This window comes from Elephantulus edwardii, unplaced genomic scaffold (genome assembly GCF_000299155.1).
Source record: "Elephantulus edwardii isolate Elephantulus edwardi_28Jun2011 unplaced genomic scaffold, EleEdw1.0 scaffold00103, whole genome shotgun sequence".
Taxonomy (NCBI): domain Eukaryota; kingdom Metazoa; phylum Chordata; class Mammalia; order Macroscelidea; family Macroscelididae; genus Elephantulus; species Elephantulus edwardii.
The window spans coordinates 8,494,775-8,516,849 of record NW_006399853.1 but is presented as its reverse complement, the minus strand read 5'-3'; the positions used below and the strand labels follow the sequence as shown (position 1 = coordinate 8,516,849).

The 22,075-nt window shown below is 40.2% G+C and overlaps 1 protein-coding gene across 14 annotated transcripts in view; it reads left to right on the top strand.

The window, feature by feature from the left end:
* The window catches only part of TCF4 (transcription factor 4), a 419,315-nt gene that overhangs the window by 364,110 nt on the left and 33,130 nt on the right, over positions 1-22,075 (top strand). For 13 of the 14 annotated variants that reach the window (XM_006891721.1, XM_006891719.1, XM_006891724.1 and 10 more), the window contains 5 exons: positions 1,032-1,165; positions 7,551-7,683; positions 16,947-17,014; positions 18,206-18,284; positions 20,016-20,092. In XM_006891721.1, coding sequence (XP_006891783.1) covers positions 1,032-1,165; positions 7,551-7,683; positions 16,947-17,014; positions 18,206-18,284; positions 20,016-20,092 — 491 coding nt within the window. The remainder of the gene's footprint in view (positions 1-1,031; positions 1,166-7,550; positions 7,684-16,946; positions 17,015-18,205; positions 18,285-20,015; positions 20,093-22,075) is intronic. The other variant, XM_006891723.1, reaches the window with a different exon arrangement.

Here is a 22,075-nt window from a genome sequence, read left to right as displayed (position 1 = left end):
CTCTTAATACTCTCCTTTCAGCCAACAGACCCACAGAATGAAAGGAATCTCTTAGGAGTATTTTAAATATAGTATTAACAAAGGATTAAGAGTAGATTTTTGTAAAATGCTTTTTAACTCCTAAACAAAATTTTATAAAATTCATAGGCTTTCAAAAGGGAATGTAGCCTCATAGTCACTTTATGATATGTCTGCACTTCGGAGAAAAGCACCACACTGGAAAAGGTGGGGAGTCAGAAAAAGAGAGGAAGGTTCTCAACAATGTCACTTAACCCAATGACTGTAACAATGACTTGAAGCATGCTGGAGATCATGACTTTGGAGCAGGAAACTAAGACAAGGCTCCAGTCTGTTGTTTCTAGGCTGTGAGTCCTGACTCAATGACCCTTAACAACCACAACATCCACTTCTACGATTACTGATGAACCTGAGATTAGACGTTAAGATGCCTACCAAAAGAGGTTAGGGCAAACAAAACAAAACCTACATTCCATAAAATAATTTCTTTTTTCTTTGTTTTCTTAGTGTGTACGTGACGCAAAGGAAATCTTAGCTTTTAAATCTGAGGGAGGGATTTTATTTGACTTTTTTTTGTTCTTTGCTTGGTTTTTATCTATTTGCCTTTAAAACTGTAAACTTTATAACATCTCAGCTATTTCATATTCACCTGAAAGTTTAGGAAGACTTTAACCTTTCAAGTGGTTGTCAAAGAAAAAATAAGCAAGGACATCTCTAAGAATGATTTTCTTTAGCGTTGGTCACCTTGCTGGCTCGACAGGGCTCTATGTGAAAAGCTACCCTGTTCTTTGGCCGTTGAATTTTTACAAAGAACATTTTAACTGTGTTAAATATTTGTCTTGTTTGCCTAATAACGTAGAGCCACTGAAGGGCAAAGAGTGATCGCTGCCTTCTGATGTGGCCAGCTAATCGGCAATGAAGCAAATCCACTGCAGGCAGTGTATGAAAAACCCGTCTTCGCTACAGCAGGCTGAGTGCCTCAGCAAAGTCCTGGTTTTCTTTGTCCTTTACAGATGGCCATCACAGCAGTGACCCTTGGAGCTCCTCCAGTGGGATGAATCAGCCTGGCTACGGAGGAATGTTGGGCAATTCTTCTCATATTCCACAGTCTAGCAGCTACTGCAGCCTGCATCCACACGAACGTTTGGTAAGGCAGTGGTGCGTGGCGACGGAGGGGAACCCCGTGTGTTCACTCTCATCCCCTTGTCCACCTGATCGCACACCGGATTCTGTAAAATCCTCGGAAAAATGGTACATGCCCATTATCCTTTCAGCTTCATTGTTCTGTGATCCAAGCTGTAATCCCATCAGGTCACTTCAGAAACCCTTCCAGATTCTCTCTCGTCATTGTTCTTCTGTTTATTGTGTTTTGTGCCTCCTTTATCACAGTGTCTGCTTTCTTTGGAGCATAAGCACACAACAGTATTTGAGTCAGGAGATTTCTTCAGTCATGGCTCTTCCTTGTTCTTTTCTCTCGGTAGTTTTGAAGGGCATCTTCAGGAGAAAAAATGGTAGACAGTGATTGTCAGGAGAAAGAAATAGAGATGGGATAGTGGTATCATGTACAAGCTTTTCCGTTCCCTCTTGACAAGTGTGTTGCTAAAGGCAACTTTGACCCATGTGACTTACCCAAAGCGGAGAGCCCATGCTTTCTGCTCCTCTCATCTGCAACCACAATAGTGGCATGCACCATAGATCAGCTGTCTAGTTTCCAAAACCTGAGCTTTCTTCTAACATCCCTTTCCCCTTCAGTTTCCTGCTGATGCTCTGTTTTGCCTCATTCCAGTTGAAAACAGCTGGTCCATGAAATATCATCTTCCTTTGTCTCTATTCACTCTGCCCATCACCAACGCTCAACCATCCTGTGTATGTCTCAACTAGAGAACAGGTCTCACAGGGCTTTGTATTCTAGCCACCTCGCACTATAGAGTGCAATTGTGAATTTAATCTCATTAAGCAAAGGAAAGAGATCTTCTAGATGTACACCGTGGGAGCAGACAAGATGAGACTTGACTTCTTTGTGCAGTAATGTTACTTGAGAAATGCATGGTCTCCTACGTCTACAAGTGGAAAGGGAATGGCAAGTCCAGTGAGCCTTAGCAGCATTTATCACATCGCTCTCATCACGCAGTTTTCCGTTTTCTCTTCTACCAGTTTCTGTATGTACGTTTCTCTCTTCCTAGATTAAAAAAAAATACTTGAAGAATTTTTGTAATTGTTTTTCTAAAATACTACCGACGTAGAAAAGGAATGGCATCACACATTGACATCTGAAAGAATTCCAGAATTTAAAATTGCTGAGAGCCTTGAAACTATTTCTTTTATCAGTCCTCATGGTGAGGATCCAAACTTATGGTCAGTTTAGCCTTTCTGTTCCTGAGAGACAAGGTATGGAGGGAAAGGGAGACTTGGTCTTTTTGTGTCGTTGCCCAAGTATGAATGCGTAGATCACAGACTCTCCGGTTTGAGCACATTTTCAGGAAATGGTGGATAATTTAACCTTTATGTTTACACTTGCTACCACTTCCCAGCCCTAGCTCCCATTTGGAGGTACGAGAGTAAAAGGAAGAACTAGGAAATAGTGACTGGAATTTGTGGGGAACATGGTAAATCTTTGCCATCATTTTCCTCATTCCTAGGGAAGTTCAGGGTGTTGAACCAGCTCAGTCACGGTTAGCAAAGAAAAATCAGAACAGCCTTGAAGTTTTAAAATTTGGTTGATGTGAAATGGGAAACAATGATAGCTTAAAGCCTTGGAATGGGAGAATTAGAAGAGGTATAGTGAGCCCGTTGGGATGGGAGAATTAGAAGAAGTATGATGTGCCCGGATAGGAACCTGATGCCAGAGATTGGATTCTTCACAGGACTGTATACAGTGTGACACATTCAGAGCAGTGTGGTTGGCCGCCATCTTTGAATGGGGCACTGCTGTTTCCAATGCTGCCCAAATCCAGTGGGGCAGGGTTTTGGTTGCTATGCAGTATGTACTCTACCCTTGTTTTCTAAGAGAGAAATTAAGTTTCCAACCGAACTGACCCTTGGTTTTTCCATTTCTTTTATTATCTGGATGCAGCTAGTTTTGCTTCCTTTGCCATGACAGAACCAAGAAGAACCTGTTCAAAGCCTTGCTTATGGTCAAAGTTATACATCCAGTGACTGGCAACATTCAAAGGATTTTTGTTCTATACTTGTACATTTGAATGTCAGTCCTTTTAAAAGTTGTCCCTTTGAGGTTTTTTTCCCTTTCTTTCCCTTCGGTCATAATGTCTTTTCTGACATGCTTCAGAATTTTTAGTTAAAGGATTTGATTTTATCCCATTCATGTCCCCTTGCATAAGCACTGTCTTTAAAATGTTCTAAAATGCATTTAAAAGCCGTGATTTTGTAAAGGAAGCCAAATACATTCAACTGAAGAAAAGTTTTATTGAGCCATAACTCTTATAAGCCATCAAGAACCAAGATTTTGAAGGAATAATAGAGAAGGTTACATAAGACACTCTATCTTTAGTGTCATTTATCCAGCACAAACTCAAAGGTTTCTTGCTTTCTCTGATCAGTTGGCAAATTCTTTAATTAGGAAGTTTTGTATTAAAAAAAAAAAACCAAAGAACTATGATATCTAGCCAGGCATGTACAGATGGATAGGAAAACTTCATATTATTTTATCTAGTAATCATTATCATTTTAATATCTAACCATCTAAAAGTATCTCACTGAAGTGACTTTCAAGAATCTGAAACTGATTGAAAGTAATTTGAATATGCAGAGAGAAGTCAGTGTTCATTCACTTGAAAATAATAGTCAAAGTGTCTTACCTTTTTAGTCCATCCGGACAAAGAGATGACTTGACAAAAAGAACAGGGCTTCCCCAGAATTATTTTATATGTAATATGGCAAGCTATATTTGTTCTGAGAGTAAAGCATATTAGCAATATCCTCACCCTCATAATTTTAAACCATGTTATAACCCAGTGAATAACAAGCTTAGAAGAGTTTTACAGTTGCAATTTCTATGACACAGGCTAATCACTGTTCTGTTGCAGATACAAATCTGAAGTCATTCAGACCATGACGTTTGAGGTTAAACTTTGAAATGGTTGTCTGTGGAAGAGTTAACGTTAATAGTGACTTGGTAGAGTTCTTTTTTGCCAATAGCCTCTGAACCCTCGTTGTCCAGCATGAGGTCGAGTATAGTCCTTAGACCACGTATAGTTTGCCTGTAGAATTCTGCTGTCAAGGAAGTTCTGTGTTTTGTTTCAGGTTTAGTTTTGTTGTGTTTTGTTTTTCTTTTCTTTTTTTTTTTCCTGTAACATAAACCATTTTCCCAGTGATTGCCAAGTGAGCATGTTTTGTTTTCTCTTCTGCCCTTCCAGGGATAGTCAGAATTATCTAGAGATATTTTTGATTTTCACAACTAGGAAAGAAGGGCAGTGTTAGTGGGTAGAGGCCAAGGATATTGGTAGACATGTTAAATTTCACTAGACAGCCCCTTACAACAAAGAATTGTCCTGCAGAGAACATCAGTCATGCCAAGACTGTGAGACCCTCCCTAGCCCAAGGCATGATTTTATACTGAGTCTGTGCTGTCAGTTGTCATCACTTGAATCTTTAAAATATGAACCCTGTGGTTGATAAGAGCATCACTAATAGAACCAGCTGAGACAGACATTGATTGGGCAGCATGTAAGGCCATCTCCCACAGTTCACTCTGCTTTCCCTCGAAGCAGGGCAAATATCGTGTCACTAGTTGAAGTGAAAAGAAATGAGAAGAACATCTTACACTTGATCCCAAAATCTTAAAAAGAAGTTCCTCACATAACACTGATAAATCTCTGTGGTGCATTTATGACATCTTTGAGTGTCAGTGGTTTTCAAGATACTTTTCATTCTAAAACAATCTAGTAGTAAATCTCATTCATCTCTGACAGCATCTAATTTTTAGTGAGTCTAAAAAAACATAACTGATTTATGTGGATTACTTTGGTTTCCCTATTAACAGCTGTGGAGATTGCTTTTCTTGTTCTCTCAACTCTGTGTTAACTTTTCCTCTCTCACATCCAGCATTACCACCTATTTCTAAAGAGGATAAGAAAAAAAAAAAAGTCTAAAAAGTCTCACTGAATGTGATGACTTTCCCCCTGTTGTTTCTTCTGATTATTATTGCTATTTATTTTTTCTTTATTTTCCTCCTTTTTTTATTTGTACATACTTTGGCCCAATTTATAAACTTTTTCTATTCTTAAGAATAATACTTCACTGTAGAACTTTGTTGTAGAGGTTAAGTCAAGCTATCTCTTTATTTTCCTTTTTCTTTATTCTGCTGTTTTTTTTTCTCCACTTGATCAAAAGTTTTAGCGTTAAAGCAGAAGTACCACATCAGAGGTACCACATCTTTTCTTCTTACCACTTTGGTGTTCCCTGGCTTATTTAGTCTTTGTGTCAGCTGTCTACCCTGGAATGGGCTTCCTCTGTCCTCAGAAGACAGACTTGCTGATTTGCCTTCAGAACCCTATGGAGTAGTCCGGTGCAGATTGGGTTGGCGCGAGTCAGAACTGATACATGGCAACTGAAGAAAACAACTTAATTCTATGTAGAAAATTTTGTGCAGTACAGGGTAGTTCCTACGTTAAAAATGGAAATTGGTTCACTTGATGTCCTCAGAAAATTTTTGGTCAAGAAAAGAGAACCAGGAAGTGGAAAAAGTTTGAATGTCATCATCTCAGAAAATTGGACAAGTTGAAGGCATTATCTCAACTTTTCACTAAAGTCCTTCATATTGGATGAGCGTGGGGTGTGATATTTGAAATGGTGTTAAATAGCAGTACCAGCTGTAAAATATAAACTCATATTATAGACTCATTGTCTCTCAAGTAATATTTCAATCCACTGCTTTAAATACCAACTAATAACTAGTTGCTCATTGAGAATGTAATTTAACGATATGCTCGGCCCTTGGCCACAAGTTGTGGAATAGATACAGTGCTCTGAACTCTACCTCCCTCTACTGAAGTGGTTTAGAGTTGGAAATGCTCTTAAAGGAGAGATCAGTTTGAAGGAGCAGATAATTAAGTGTTATATGTCACAGTGCATAGTGTCAGAGCATTGAGGATTCAGAGAAGTGGAGGAAGAGTTGCAAGAAGTAAGAGAAGCTTCCACAGGTGGGACACCGGGTGGATCTCACACAGTAACTGAGACACACAGGAGCCCACGTTTTTCACTCTGTGGTAACAGATAGCTGAACTCTAAGCACAACTGACTGTCAGTACCATATTCAGTCTTTAATTTTAAATCCCAGCCACCTTAACTGTGTCTCTAGTAGGAGCTGATAAGGCTCCATTATCACATTAGTATAGTGCATGTTGTTGTTGTTTGATGCCGTCGAGTCGTAGACGACTCATAGCGACCCTATGAACGAACGGACTGAGCACTGTTCGTACATAGAGTTTCCGGAGGCAAGCCATTTCAGAAGTGGATGCCGCTCCTGTTTCCAGGCTTGATTTAGTCGGGAAGCTCCAGCCAACACTGTCCACCATGGGTTCATGGTGCATACACAGAATATATGTTTGAACATATTTTTCTCATGTGTATTTGTAACATATTCAGATGCTTATGAGAACAGTTGCGTAAGCTACTTTTTGTCTTGAAACGGATGAGTCTTGGTGAGAAACTATGTCTTGTCAGTTATTTACCAGTTCTCAAGAGAGTTTGGTGACCAGACACCATAAAGGTGGTGGCGTATGCTGAAAGAAAAGTAGCTTATTCAAACACCTGGCATAATAATTGAACTCGAATCAGGCCTTAAGTCAGGTGATTCCGTAAAGATGATGTTCATAGTTCATAGCCAGCGGTAGTGTGGATTCCTAATGGAGAGGCCTTGCAGAAACTGCAGTTCAAAGCAAGTCATTCTCAGGCCATTCTGTTAATAAAATTAAATATAGCCATTGATTTAAAGCTTTCTATGTTGACCCTTTAGAGAACTGTTTAATGGTGCCCTTTTAAAAAAAAAAAGAGAAATTTTAAAATTGTTTTTTCCCTTGGCTCTTACTGATGTTTGGATGCTTAGACCTAACAGAATGAATGATATGAAAGGCGGCTAATATTTTTTACTTAATATCTAAGGTAAAGGAAAAAGATTCTATAACCATATAGATTATGATAGTGTTTTCCTTACTAGATAGTGAAATCACTTATCAATAACTCATTACTCCTCCCAAAGAAAATAGTAAAGAGCCCCTTTTATGTTGTTGGGAGGTCATTTTCATGAATTTTTTTTTTTTTTTTTAGATTTAGAGATTATATTGGTGCTTGTCTCTCTCTTGTTGCAGTTGTTATTTCGCTACATTTGAGGCAAATCCAAGCTGTCTATATATTTTATTATTTGAACAATGATAGCTCTCAGCTCTAAGTAAGATATATTTTGAAAGCCTACAGGCTGTCGTCACTGAAAGAGTTCAGGAGGCAATGTTGGCAAGTTAGCCCACTGTGATTTGTTATGACTGACGGCGGCCTCCTTTTTCTGCCCCTTGCTCTAGACCTATCCATCACACTCCTCAGCAGACATCAATTCCAGTCTTCCTCCAATGTCCACTTTCCATCGCAGTGGTACAAACCACTACAGTACCGCTTCCTGCACACCACCTGCTAACGGGACAGAGAGTATTATGGGTAAGTCGGGGCTGTGCTGGTTGTGACATTGATTGATAATCAGTAGCGAGGTCAGTGATGAAGGTGTTCCTTTCCCTCTTATCACTGACAAGCATGGTGTACTGGGTGTTTGTAAAAAAAAAAAAAAAAACCATCAAGTGGATCAAACATGAAGAGCCTTTGGCTTCTTCACCAGAACTGCTTTCTTTGTCATAAGGAATAGAAATTTGGCCATTTATAAAATGCAGGTCATTAGATTGAAGAAGATTCAAAGTAGACCCAAACTCCCTTGCTTCTTACCCTCTCTAACAGTGGGCAAAGTGAGTTTTCCTATAGACAAACCACCTAAGTCTTCTAAGACAGCAAGCTTGCTAGCTTTCAGTAGACAAGTAATCATTGACCTCCGTATTCCTGTCACTATATGAAGCTTGGAGGCTTGTCAGGCCACTGCGTCCAAAGACTGGTTTGCATGAGGTTCACAAATGACTGAGAATGACTAGAAGAGCTTCACCTTCGGAATATGGGACTTCTGGAATTTTCCAGAGGTGAAGTGGAAAGGAGTTAATGAGTGTCAGATGTCAGTAGGTCAGAGATTCTCCACAGCTTTTCCTCAAACAAATGGACTCATGAGTTAAGGCCCACCAGGGATGTTGCTACCATTCTCCCCTCATCCTTCACATGGTTCATGGATCCCTGACCAGCCCCCACTTGTCAAGTTGTTTTTGCAAATCATGTTACTGAGATGCACGGCACAGCTTGATTTTCCAGTAGTGCTAAAATCAGACTATGCAGGTTCTCGCTCAGGCTGTACTTTGCTTGGCCTGTTAGCATGTCCTTCAGAAAGGTTCCTGATAAGACCCCTGAGGGTGTTTTTTATAAGAAAAGGTTTTGGTGTTTATCTCTTATAGTGCTTCCCTATGTTTTCCTTTGTATTAGATAGTCTGTAGAACACTGGAAAGTTGGGTGAATCGTTTATGTGGGAGACTTTATGATGAAGGGGAGAAGAGATGTGTGTTTAAATGTTGCAAATATAATCGCTGCCTAAATAATACACTCCTTGCTTATCCGATGATACATTTCACACTGGAGATGAGCCATCTAACAGCCCTCACTATCCTGTCTCACTGTGAACCAAATTTAGGGAAGAGTTTCCATTTTTGTAACTTTTCACAACAAGGCTTCCAGAAATGTGTTGCCTCCATCTGACCTTGGAGCGCCATGGACAGAGTTCATGTGGGGAAGTTTGACCAGCTCTCCCTGCCGTTTGGGGCAGATTTTAAAAACAAGGGGTAAAAGAAAGAACTGCAGAACTGAAAGAGTGAGAAAAGCATATTTCACTTCAGTGCGGTTTGACAATTGGAAAGCCCCATTTCTGCAGCCATGGGACTCACTTAGAAAGGAGGGTGACTGGCCACTCATCTATTCACACAGCACACTTCCTGTCTACTTTTGCTCTGAGTTGTTTTCTTTTTTTAGGAAGGTCTGAAATGGAGTCAAATCTTGAGTTAAGAAAATACTTAGACATTATTTTAAAAAAATAGTTTCTGTTAATGATTTGCAAAACAGTCTCTCTGCTAGAGAGACTCTTGAAAAGAAATGGATGTTGGGAGATGATGCAATCGATCTCAGGAAGCTGTGTTCATGGCAGCACCGAGTCTCCTTGGCTGTAAGGTTTGCTTTGTTTAAGTGATCAGTTCATGAATCGCTTGTGGATGAAAGGACAGTCTACTTATGTCGTCGGGGCAGAGGGCTGTCATGGGCGACTCCTGCCTGCATATGGGCAACTGTGACAAAATAAAAACAGGCACAGCTTATCATACACCACAGGACGCTGTTTAAATACAACAAAACTAATTCAAAAAGGTAATAGTACGAGTTGCTTTCTTTTGGTTTGGTGTTTTGTTTTGTTTTGGTTGGTTTGTGTTTTGTTTTTTTTAACCCAGAAAAGAACTCTTTTTTTTTTTAATAATATTAATGAGCATTTACAGAGATTTTGGATTTTCATTCATTCATTGCTGCACTTCTCTCCCTGCCCATCCCCCCCCCCCAAAGAACTCTTTAGGAACAACTTCACTACACAGATTCTTCTCACACTAGTGGGGGGTGTCTCAGCTCACCAGCAGAACATGAGGATGCCTCAGAATTGTTTGGGTGAAGTGAGTAGACAGGGCAGTTCATTCAGCCTGTTGGATAAGCAGACCTTCATCAGTTTGCGTGGATAACAGGACCTTGAGAGAGAACATTCTGGAAACATGTCCTCTGTTTGCTTTGTGAAAAGGCAGAGGGAAATGTTAAGTGTGATATTGTAGAGTGTCCGAGCGGCTCATGTTTCTTCACACTTTAATTTTCTCTTAGAATTTGGTTTGCGTTTCTGCGTGTGTACGAATCAGGGATGGCTGCCTGTCTGTGACAAGAAGAGCTTTCTCTTCTGATGTTAGTGGTACTTTTCCCAACAAACAGTATGGATTAATGGAAGACATCTGTAGGCTTTTGAAAATATTTGGCATGTACACACTCATGCTGAAATGCAGGAAATAAAGGAATATTACGTTGCCTGTATCTCAGAGAACAAACAGAGCTAATGAAATAATTGGTAAATAGGGAACACGGAGCCTGACACATGTTTGAGATTACACACATGATTCTGTAGAAAATGACTGGAAGCAATACTCATGCCGGAAGAATGGAGCTCAAGCGCTAACACATGGACATCACGTTTCTCGAATCTTTTTGGTGAGAAGTTGCGAAGCTGAGCGATCTTGACTCAAGCAATGGTGGGGTCTCAGGAAGTCATTCTCTCTGCTCCAAGGAAGACCACAGGCCCCAAGCTGAGCTTCATGTGATAATGTATCTACCTGATGGTCGCCAATGGAAGCTGAAACTGTCCTAGGCGTGTCAAGTGTGAAGGACGCTCTGAAGCCCTGAGACGATAACCTCTTGTTCTGCCTTTGGCATCTCAGGGGTGAAAGATGAGACATCCCCCCCCCCCCCCCGAGGTGTGGAGAAGCCCTTGATGTGTTTGGCAGGCAGGAATGACTGTTGCTTCTTCTGCTGCTTCCTTTGAGGTGCTAATGCACAGAATCGCTTCTTGAGAAACTCTCGGGCGGTGTGATACTTCCGCAGACTGCATTAACTAGGGATTTTTTTAAGGGGCACATTCATCAGTAGGTTTCTGAGAAGGCAGAAGGGCGAGATCTTTCACCTGTGATATGTCATCGCCTACTTCTCTTGCAAGCCTTGCCAAGAGGCTCTGGAAGTTGCATTAGATGTTTCTGAATAGGGACAGTCCTTTAAACCCCTTGCAGTTACATGACTGCAGGGTATAGGCTTGGGAACTCTGGGGTCACAGTCCATCCTCACTTTGCTGCCACCCGAAAAGCTGTGCTTCTCTGGTATTTCACATCTACCAGCAGCTCCTCAGGAGAAAGATGAGTTATTTCCTCCCAGTGGTCTCGGAAACCCAAGAGAGGGTCAGCTTTGAGTTTGGAACTGGTTCAGTGGCAATGAGTGAGTGAGGGAATGCATGGGAACCAGCACTGGAGAATAGCCATTCAAAGGGAGTGGCCACCAGATAAGGAGGGATGTTAAATCAGAGAATTATAAGTTATCAGCATCGGAGTCCTTCAACTTTATTACAGAAGCTCTTTTGCAGCTGTTACTAGGGGAAGCTCTGACGCAGTTCAGTCCTGTGACTTCACCCTGGAGCACAGATATTGAGAAGAAAGGATAATTATTAGATACCAAATATAGGGAATTGGAGAAGACCTGGTGCTACAGGCATTAAGGATTTAGCTGCTAACTAAAAGGTTGGTAGTTGGAAAGCACCCAGCACCTCTGCCGGAGGAAAACCTTGCCAGTCTACTTCTGTAAAAGTTACCGCCAACGAGTCCTGTTGGGCTGTTCTGCTCTGTTATCCCCTGCTGTCAGTCTGAATCAAAATCAACTTGGTATCATTTGGGAATAACACCAACAACACAGAGACTAGGAATGGACAGAGGCTGTTTGTGGTTTCCCATCGACTTCCCATCTACCCACAGTGGGCACCAGTAGCCCTTCCGGGTCAAAAGACATGAAAGGCCTCCTCCCAGAGCTCAAGAGCCAGAGTGCGCCCTCTCTCCTTGAGGAACCACCATCTGTGTATGTTGACAGTGTGATCCCCTGTGATTTGGAACTACACACCCTCAGAGTGAATTGGGCATTTAACTTGGTATGGTTATAATAACTATTATTGTTTTATTAGTCTCTAACTGGCCTCCTCTCTAGTGCATTCAATTTCCCATATTTTTAAACCTCAAACCAGCAGTGTTGAAGGAACAGGGCTCCCAAGATTGATTTAGCACAACATGTGCTAAAGATTACCCTGGAATATATATCTGGTCCACGGATTAATCTGGTTTACAAGTTTCACTCCTGATGACATGTTTGCCTGACATGATGCGTTTTGGTATGTGGCTTTTCTAGTAGAAACATTATGTCCTCTTCCCCCCCTGAGGACTTGGTTTCACAGTCATTTTATTATTAGCATAGTCACATAATAGTCACTGCATTTTACAAGCATCTCGAGCCTTCACATAGAGTTGAGTGATGAAGAGGCACCATGACCATAAGAGGACCACGGGCGTTACCCATCAGGGCCACGGCCTCCTCGTAAAGACCACCAACAGAGAACAAGTGAGTGTAAGTTTCCCATTTGTTTCCTGCACATGGTCACAAAGAGCATCTTCCCCCCTCTATTCCTAGAAACCCTCCTTGCCACACATATTAGGAGGAATGCAGCTTTTGGTATGAATTGCACCTCAATGTAGAGAAAACAAAGATTCTTAACCACTGGACCAATAGGCACCATCATGATGGATGGAGAGGAGAGAAGATTGAAACTATCAACAGCTTCATCTTGCTTGGATGCACACCTTGGATGACACCTTTGGTACCAGCAATCAGGAAATAAGGAAACACATTGCACTGGGAAAACCTGCAGTTAAGAACCTCTCCGAGTTATTGAGGAGTAATGATATCAAAGGAGGCTATGATGCCAGGAAGGGTGGAGGGGTCAGCGAAGGAGAGGAAGACCCTCAACCAGGTGGATTGACATGGTGACTGCTGCAGTGGCTCTTTTGTGTCAGGAAGTGTGAGGATGGTGCAGGACAGAACAGGGTTCAGATCTTTAGTTCATAGGGTCGCTATGAGTCGTACTCAACTCGATGGCACGTAACAGCAACAGCAGTGATGTCAGTTTGAGGACTAACATGCATCTGATTCAGGCTATAGACTTTCCAGTCACTTGCTGTGTACCTGAGAGCAAGAGAGTGAAGTGGGATGATAGAAGAAGAATTGATGCCTTTGATCTGTGGTGTTGGAGAAGAGCACTGAGCATCCCATGCATAGCCAAGAGTTTTGAAGAGGGTGCAGCCAGAGTGCTCTTTGGAGGCAAGAGTGATGAGATTTCACCTCATATACTTTGGGTATGTTGCTAGGAGAGGCTATTCCTTGAAAGAGGATACGATGCTGGAAAGGTAGAGGGTCCGTGAAGGAGAGGAAAACCCTCAACCAAGTGGATTGACACGGTGACTACTGCAATGGGTTCTTGTGTGTCAGGAAGTGTGAGGATGGCTCAGGATAGAACAGGCTTCTGATCTTTTGTTCACAGAGTCACTATGAGTCATACCCAACTCGACAGTACCTAACAACAACAACAACGTATTATATCATGGCAGCCCCTAATCAGAGATTTTGCTTTAAAATTTGCCTAGTTGGAGTATTAGAAAGGATCCTTTTTGTTATTTTTATAGATAAATTTCATGTAGTTGTTTTGCTGCTTTTAATCATTTAATAGCAGAAGAGTCTCTCGGACTCCAATCTGAAACAGACATGGAGGATTTTCTGAATGGAAGCCTCTTTCTCTCCATTGGAATGACACTTCTAATACCTCAGATGTCTGCATGGTATTCTCATCCTGAGGTCATGGGTGTACGATACAGGAGTAATGCATTTTCCAAATTCTAACTTCCAGAAGCTAGTCCCCAGACAGTCCCGCTCCTGGTGTTTGATTTAGGGTGTGTTCTGGTGAGAGTTGACATTTCCCTGAAGTTGAGACTAAGCCAGAGTGTGGTCTGCCATGAAGTGAAGGATTGGAATTCCAGCTTTTTCACTCAGTCTTCTGGCCAGCCACAGCCCCTTTGTCCAAACCATCCAGATGATAATTGGGTGACTGGCAGTGTCAAATCCTCCTACAAAATTACACTTCCTCTTAATAATTGCTCGCCTTCCATTCATATTTATGTTACTGCTTTCTCAGAGGCTGATTATTCTTTTCCTTTGAGGAAAGAAAAAAATTTATTTGAGCAAAAAAATCCAAGCTATCAAGCCAAGCTATCTCAAGTAAAGACAGTTGGGAGCACTTGTATAATACATGCTGTGTACGAGGTGACCAGAATTTGTATGCAGAGTAGATACTGTTAAAGTAAAGCCAGAGAGGTGAATTTGGTGATCACACAGTTTAACTAAAAGTATCTTTTGCTAAAAATTACTCCCTTCTCAATGCAAAGAAAAGGAACTAGGCCATTTGAAAATGAAAAATGTCTTTGCTTTCTGATCAAATATATCATTCATAGACATCAAAAGGGAAGCCGTTAAGAGAATGACCCCTTGAGCTTAGCATGTTTGGGGAATCTTGAAAATGTGCCTTCTTCAACATTTCCTGGAACAGAACAAAAGGGATTCCCAGTGAAAGGGTAAACTAACCCCCATAAATGACTTTGAAATCCAAGCCCTTGGGCTTGGAGCTCCAGCTGTTGGTAAAATGGCTTCATGTGAAAAAAGTCTGTTGTTATCAGTAGCTCCTGTGAGTCCGCTTTGTAGTTCTTTGAAACATTTTCATGACACCATGAGGTAAGGAACTGATTCTGTTTTTTATTCTGCTTCCTGACTGTTAGTATCTGCAAACAAGCGCAGAGAAAAAGGTCAATGAGGAAGGTTTGGTGTTTAGAATGTTGCTGAGAAACTAAGAGCTATCCTATCTTGTTTCTTAAGTATAATTCATACCAGAGATGATTTGAGCATTCTTAAAATATTTAAATCTTTGTAAAGGTTTCAATTCTTCTTGTTTGGATTCTTGGAAAACAAAACAAAAAAGAGTAAAATTTCTAATCTTCATTTTGAAATTAAAGAAAGACTCAATCTTTTGAAAATTATTTCTGTAGCACATTTTTATTTATAAGTGAAACTACACCATCTCTTTTGGAGGTAACTCCCTTGTTAGGTAATAGGACTTTTTACAATATGGTTCTGAGTGTTTATTGCAGGATGCTATCCTTTCAAATCAAGCAGATATCACAAATTATTTTGATTGCCAAATGGAATTGTTAGGCAGATAGAAAGGAAAAGACTATGTTGATTGCTAGGAACAAAGAATTCTCAAATACAGTCACCAAACATCATGGAATGTATGCTGAAAGAAAAAATAAAGTTAGTCCTGTCTATATTTTTTTCTCATTTTATTTTAGGGTGTATTTACAGAATTCCCTAATAAAGTCAGTCTTCTTAGTTTTCATACTAGATATAAACTTGGTTTATTTTTTTTGTCTTGTATAAAATTTTTTTAATCTCATGATTTCTAGCAGTGTTCCTTTCCCTAGCCCAGTTTTTAGATGTCCATTCTCATTTCAAAGAATTTAATCATCTGTTTCCTCGTGTGTGTGTGTGTGTGTGTGTACACACACAAAATATTTGCCAATTCAACAGATTGTAAATGTTACAATTAGGTGACATAACCAGTGTTATTTTAATGTTATAAATTTGTGATCGGAAAGCCTTTTCATTTTATGAGAAGGTGATTGTGTTCCCTTCAAACCGTATCCATTCTCGTTTCTGTACTTTAGTAGTTAAAAAGTGAATATGGGTATGAATTTTGTCAACCAAAGAAAGCATATGCCATATTGTTTAACAACTTGGTATGTCCAACATAAAATACATAAAAATAACAGGCATCATTTAAATGAGCTAAGGCAAGGTCTAGAAAATGGAATTTTGCAGGGGAGAATTGAAGAGTCTGGCCACCCAAGAACTGATCCCACTGCTCTTTTACAGACCTGGGCCATGACCATGTACCTTTAGGGTCCTTTTAGTGCAAGGGTTCACTGCATTTGTTAAAAATTATGTACATGTGCAATGAAGTTTTGTTTGGGTTTGCCCATTAAGATTGCCTTTTCCTCTTTCAGAAAATAGTGAAAAACTTCTCCTGGGAGTTTGATGAGTTTTATTTAATTACAGTGTCAATTTGCTAATTTTGAGGCCATCATACAACACAGGAAATGTCTTGGGCACTGTAGGAATACTGAGGGCCTTAGAGAACACTGGCTAGACCATTCTACCACTTACTTACAAAGCACGTTTATATTTTAATATTTATTTATATTATTTAAATAATATTATTACATTTATTAATATTGTTACATTTATTTATATTATTTAAATAATATTTTTATTATTACGTTTGAAACCTATTTGGTCCATCAAGTTGACTTTGAGTTCTGTGCTACAATAGAGATCCCTTTCTTGCCAACACTCTTTATTCATCAGCTTGTAGATAAAAATAACAAGTGTTTAAGGTGATACAGATAAAAGCTTCATGAATATGTTACTTTTTTTATCTCGGCGACTTTAAAGATGATACTTGAAGATGATACTGACTTGTAGCAGCAAACCAGTTCTATTTATTTTTAACAGGAGCACAGATTTAGATAGTAAAGAGCATACGTTGTTTCAAACAAAAAAAAATTTCTTTCTTAGGAAGTCATACTTTTAGATTATTTTTTTATTTATGTTTACTGTGGGTCTCAGAAGGGCACCATATATTACAATAGATCTTGATTTTAAAATTTCTTTGAAAGAAGATGTGACTTACTGGATACAACTATAAGAGAAAATGGTAGTTTGAGAGCTTCTGAGACTTAAACGTGTCCATACTTCTTGGCAGTGAACTTCAGGAGTTGGCCTCCCCTTTCCCCACCCACTGCCTCCTGCCCCTTAAGTAACACCAGGTAACGTAATAGCAACTGAGACACTTTATCTTTAAACCAGGGTGTCAGGTTTCTATTTTATCTGTAAAAAATGTAACATGAATATATTTGACATCTACCTCAGCAAACAAATTAATGCTAATTAAAGATTAATGTGTTGTAATTAGCATTAAAAATGCAATTAAATTGTGAGTAAATGGACCAGGAATAGAAAATTGTGAGATGTCTCACTGCCTGGTTTTCATCTTCTGCCTTTTGTTTCTACAGCCAATCGGGGGAGTGGCGCAGCGGGCGGCTCACAGACTGGAGATGCTCTGGGGAAGGCACTGGCTTCGGTGAGGCGCTGGGGGCTGGGGGCTGTGGGCGCCCCTGTCCCCTGCTCCCCTGCAAGGGCACTTGGAGAAGGGGGTGCTTTAATCCCAAGTAGACATTTGGAATTTTATGAAATGAATGGCAGATAGCTTTGGGTTTTGGTTGGATTGTGTTGTGTTGTGTTGTGTTGTGTTGTGTTTTGTTTTGTTTTTAATAACTGCAAACTTTCTTGCATAATGATCAAGGCTGAGCTCCTTCTGGTCTCCACAGGATGGTGTTAGGCAATGATTATGAGCCGCTGCACATTCTTAGGGCCTTCCTTATGACAAGCTTAGGCTTCCTAGCTTGAATTCTGAATTCCCTGTTCTGCTTTCCTATCTGTATGGGGCTTGCTAAAGAGTTTAAGATTGATTTTACAAAGGGCTTTCTGAAACACTTTAGAAAAGACATTTGAGGAGGTCAAACTGGCAAAGACTGTGGACCTTGTAGAACTCGTCCCATAGTAGACACCCAAGAGATTAGCGTCTGTGCTCTGCAGACCTGCCAGAAAGCACACTGTTGAATAGTTGTTGTTCACCATGAGGAGTTTGGGGATGGGCTGGCACATCTTCTATGTCTGGGACACACACCTGGTATTTTCTTTAAAAGCCAAGCGTGTTTGTTGACAAGTGGAGCCCCATTGCTGTGACACCCCTTCTTAGGTTGAATTTTCCCATGGGGGCATAAAGCAGATTGAAATTTCTACTAGTGTTGTGCCCTCAATTAAATAAAGGTTTTATTTGACCCAACTCTTCTAATGGCCTGCGATCAATTAATGGTAGTTTTAAACTGTCGTGGAGAAAGAATTGAACAAAAGTCTTAGGGATGTCACCCTTCACACTCATTTGTGGATGAAAATAGTCAAGTTCAGAGACTCTCATTGGCTTTGCCGGGGCTGCACAGCCGGCTGATGTCAGCGAAGAATTTCACTAAATCCTGTGGTCCTTCAGTCTGATGCTTTTCCACAATTCTATGCCACCACCATAATTTTTCTTGTGAAAATTTAAGTACTTTTAAGGTTTCCTTTGTAGAATAGTACTGATTGGCTTTTTTTTTTTTGTAGCCTGTAATTTTAAATGAATTTTAGTAGTAACACCTTATATTTTTTTAAAAGAAATGTGTTCATTGTTTATTCTTAATGAATGAGATTTTTTTTTTCTCCCCACTGTTTTAAGATCTATTCTCCAGATCATACTAACAACAGCTTTTCATCCAACCCTTCAACTCCTGTTGGCTCTCCTCCTTCACTCTCAGGTACTGCACTTGAAATACCATCACATTATGTTAACAGCTTTCAAAAATTATTAGACTTCCTGATCCAGTGAGCGACACTCCCCCCTCAAACTCTAAAATACAACTTCCCCATACAGAAAAACACGAAGAGATGAGAGAGGCCTTATGAAAGAACAGCTATTCATATCCAAGAGTAGAGTACACAGCTTAGAAAAAGCATAGCATTCCTTGATTATTGAGAACACATCCTTGAAATGAATGGCATACTCCAGTAAAGCATCTCAGATAACAACAGTCATGGCATAGAAGAAAAAAAAAATAGCCTGCTCAGGAAGACCGTTACCTATGGAAATCTTTAAAAAATGGTTGCCAGTCTCTGTTCAAAATAAGAGAAAGAGTCTAACACCAGAGGTCTAAGTGTGGGACCCAAGGTAGCAAGCAGCTGATGACCAAGTCTGAGGAGCTGGAACTCCAGGATCCCAGCTTGAAATAGAGCAGCTCTAATTTCACCTCATATGTGGTTGGGAAATTATTCAGTAAAGCTGAAGCAGTCAGTCTAGTCAGATACCCTGATTTTGCAGGAGTACACAGATCCAGAAATACCCTGAGCACAAAGGTTCCATCAGCATCGGTAGAGAACCTTCTACTGTTTCACTTCTGGGTTAGGTACGAGCGAGGAAGGTGATGATGTCAAGAGCATTTCAGAAAATGCCACAAAATACCTAAAAAGCTGAGCAGCGTTCTTTGGGGGCAGACACAGAAATCAGACTGGAGCCCGCCACCTTCCACAGGGACCACACGTTTGGAAGAAAGAACTCTCAGGAAGATGTAAATATGCGGACAGATTGCTGTGTTCACACTGATGGCTCTGTCCAAATTCTGTCACTAAAAGTAATTGAACAAAATATCCTATTTTTATTTAATATAAAAATATACTCATTTGCACACCCAGAAGAGACAGGAAGAATAGATTTTAAGACTGTTCAAACTCTGGGGCGGGGAGGGAGAGATATTTCACTGACAGCGTAGATAATATTTTTCTCTTATTTTTTTGGAATTATGTATTTTCTAAGTTTTCAACACTGAATGTATATGATTTTAAATTTAAATTTTTTTCTTTTGTAAGTTACATATGTAAAATGTATCATGACAAGAATCTTCCTGTCAAGTCTTAGTGAATCAGAAATTATATATATATATATATATATATATTTTTTTTTTCTGCTTTGGGAGAATCTAGTTAATTATTACTGTTGCATTAAGATTTTTAAAGTACTGGTTTGGTAGATTATTGGAACCTAATTGTTAATTTGATGCTGTTTATAAGAATTATTTTGATGCTGTTTTGTTTTATAAGAATCATTTGTAAAATTATTAGTAAGGCCCTTTTCCATTGGTGGGAGAATTTTCGTTTAACATAAACCTGCCTTGCATGAAAGTCTTAAAAAAAACCCTGAACCACTCTTGAAAGCACCAGTTCTCTACAGCTGATAGCTTTCCTTCAACAGGAACACTTCTCCCTCAAATTCGGAATAGATTAACCAGGAGGCAACCTGAGAGAATTCTGAATCTTAGTACAATCTCTGTAAAATCTCCGTGTGGAACATTTGTTTTTGTAGGGTACGCTTTATTGTCTATATGGAGACCATCATTGCTGTTTCGGGGGGGTGGGGAGGACTATCTGAAATATTGGGGAGTTTATGTTTAAGATCCTACAGATCCAGAAGTAATCCCCGTTTTCTCACCCATCAGCAGGCACAGCTGTTTGGTCCAGAAACGGAGGACAGGCCTCATCATCTCCTAATTACGAAGGACCCTTACATTCTTTGGTATGTCTCCTCTGCTCTTGCTACTCTCTTCATCTTCAATCATGTTTTTCAGTTTCCGACTACTTCACTCTGAAGGATTCTAATTTCCCCTGTTACTAACTTTAGATTCACGTTAGACATGCACGTTGGGCTGGAGGCAGAGTTGTTAGGTTCTGATTGTTCCTGTTTATAGATTATAACCCACGTCCTGCAGTGGAAACTCCAGATTGCTGAATAGTTAGCACCAGGTAAGAGATTGGAAGCACTAGAAGGATGTTGGCCTCTTGTGCAACTTTGAGAACAGCCCCTAGGTCTCCAGACAACTGCATGACTGGAAAAACTCATGATTGTCTATACTTCTGCTTTGCTTTCCTGAAGAACGGGTGTAGAGGAGATTCTCTCTTGACCCATAAATGAGAAGTTCACTTCAGTTCTCAAAGATACCCAGTAATGTCATGGACAGTTAAGACAGTTACTTTTCCAATTGAAAATGTCCACGAGTGTAATTTGCAGTAGAAGTATTTACATGGTGATTCAGTGTCTGATACTCTCGCTATTTCTCAATTCAGGCTAGATAGGGCTGGAGTAATGCATGAAGAAGCCCTCTCTGTGATATTTAGTCTGTATATAAATAAAGTGGGAAGATGACAGCAAATGGGGTGAACCTTCCAGTTCTTCAGTGTTGAATGTCCCTCCATATATTGAGGTGGGACCTGGAAGGAAGGGATAGATACATCTGTCTCACTTGATGTTGCCTCATCGCCAGTCGGGATTCCTTTCCTCCTCTTCAGCCTGTTGCTAAAGATGAGGTTAAAAGTTTAAAGGTGGATTCCCACTCTCCTGTGTCCTTCCTTGCTGTTGTATGTGTATGACCTAGCGCTGCATTTTAGTAATGAAACAGCACAGGGAGACAGCACATCCACTACCCTTCATCTGCAGACTATATCCAGATAATCTATAGTTGTTTTAAGAGTTTACCTCCACCCCCAAAACCCATCTGCCACGCCAGCTTTGTTTAGCACTCTAACTGTAAAAACCTGGTTTACACCTGTGACCTGTCATGCCACTTCCCTCTGAATCCCAAGCTTTTGGTGGAGAGGGTTAAAAGTCTTAAGATAAATTAATAATAATAACACTTATGTTTGGAAGCTTTTGTATTACCATCCCTGCTTTTCTAGAAGTGTAGACGAAGGGGAGCTGAGTAACTTTTCAACCTGAAACAAATAGCAGAGCTAAGATTCTAGGGAAGTCATTCACGTAATGCCCAAACGTATCAAATCCAAACACCCTGGACCATAGACTAACTGTATTAGACACACATTCTTCCTGTTGGTTGAGGAGTTACAAGTTGTTTTTCTCATGCAGTCGAGCCAGCCGGTGCATCTGTTCTCACTGCCCATCGGAAATGAGTGGGCTGTGTCCTGATGCAGTAAAAAGAAGCAGTAGACTCCAAGTTAAAAGACCTCGAGTCCAGCCCTGACTTTGCCATTACCTGCAGAGTGACACTGAGGACGACACTTACTGTCTGAGTTTCATTTTCCCATCAGTGTGGAAGGGGTGGGGGGAGCCAGGTGATGTCTTCTCTGCCTGCCTCACTAGGACCCCAAATGATGGTGCCTTTTAGATATACACTGGAGGGTGATATCCAGATGATTGATTATCTGATAGAATTACTGATCACACTAAAGGAATAAAGACATCCATATGTTCTTTTTCTTCAGTCAAAACTTAAAGCATAAACAATATCTATTCTGCCATCTCCTCCCACCCCAGAAAAGGATGGGTTGGTTGATTTTTTAGCCAGGGACAGTAGTAGCACATTCTAAAATGTATTGCAGGTTTTATAATCAATTAGAAGCTCATCAGTTGAAGTATTGATTAAAGTCTTTCTGTCTCCTCTTCTGCCTTCTCATCTCTTACCAATATAGTTGTTAGAATTTTTTGTCATCCCCCCAGCCCATGAACTATGTTAGATTACAGTATTTCGAGTACATACATGTACAC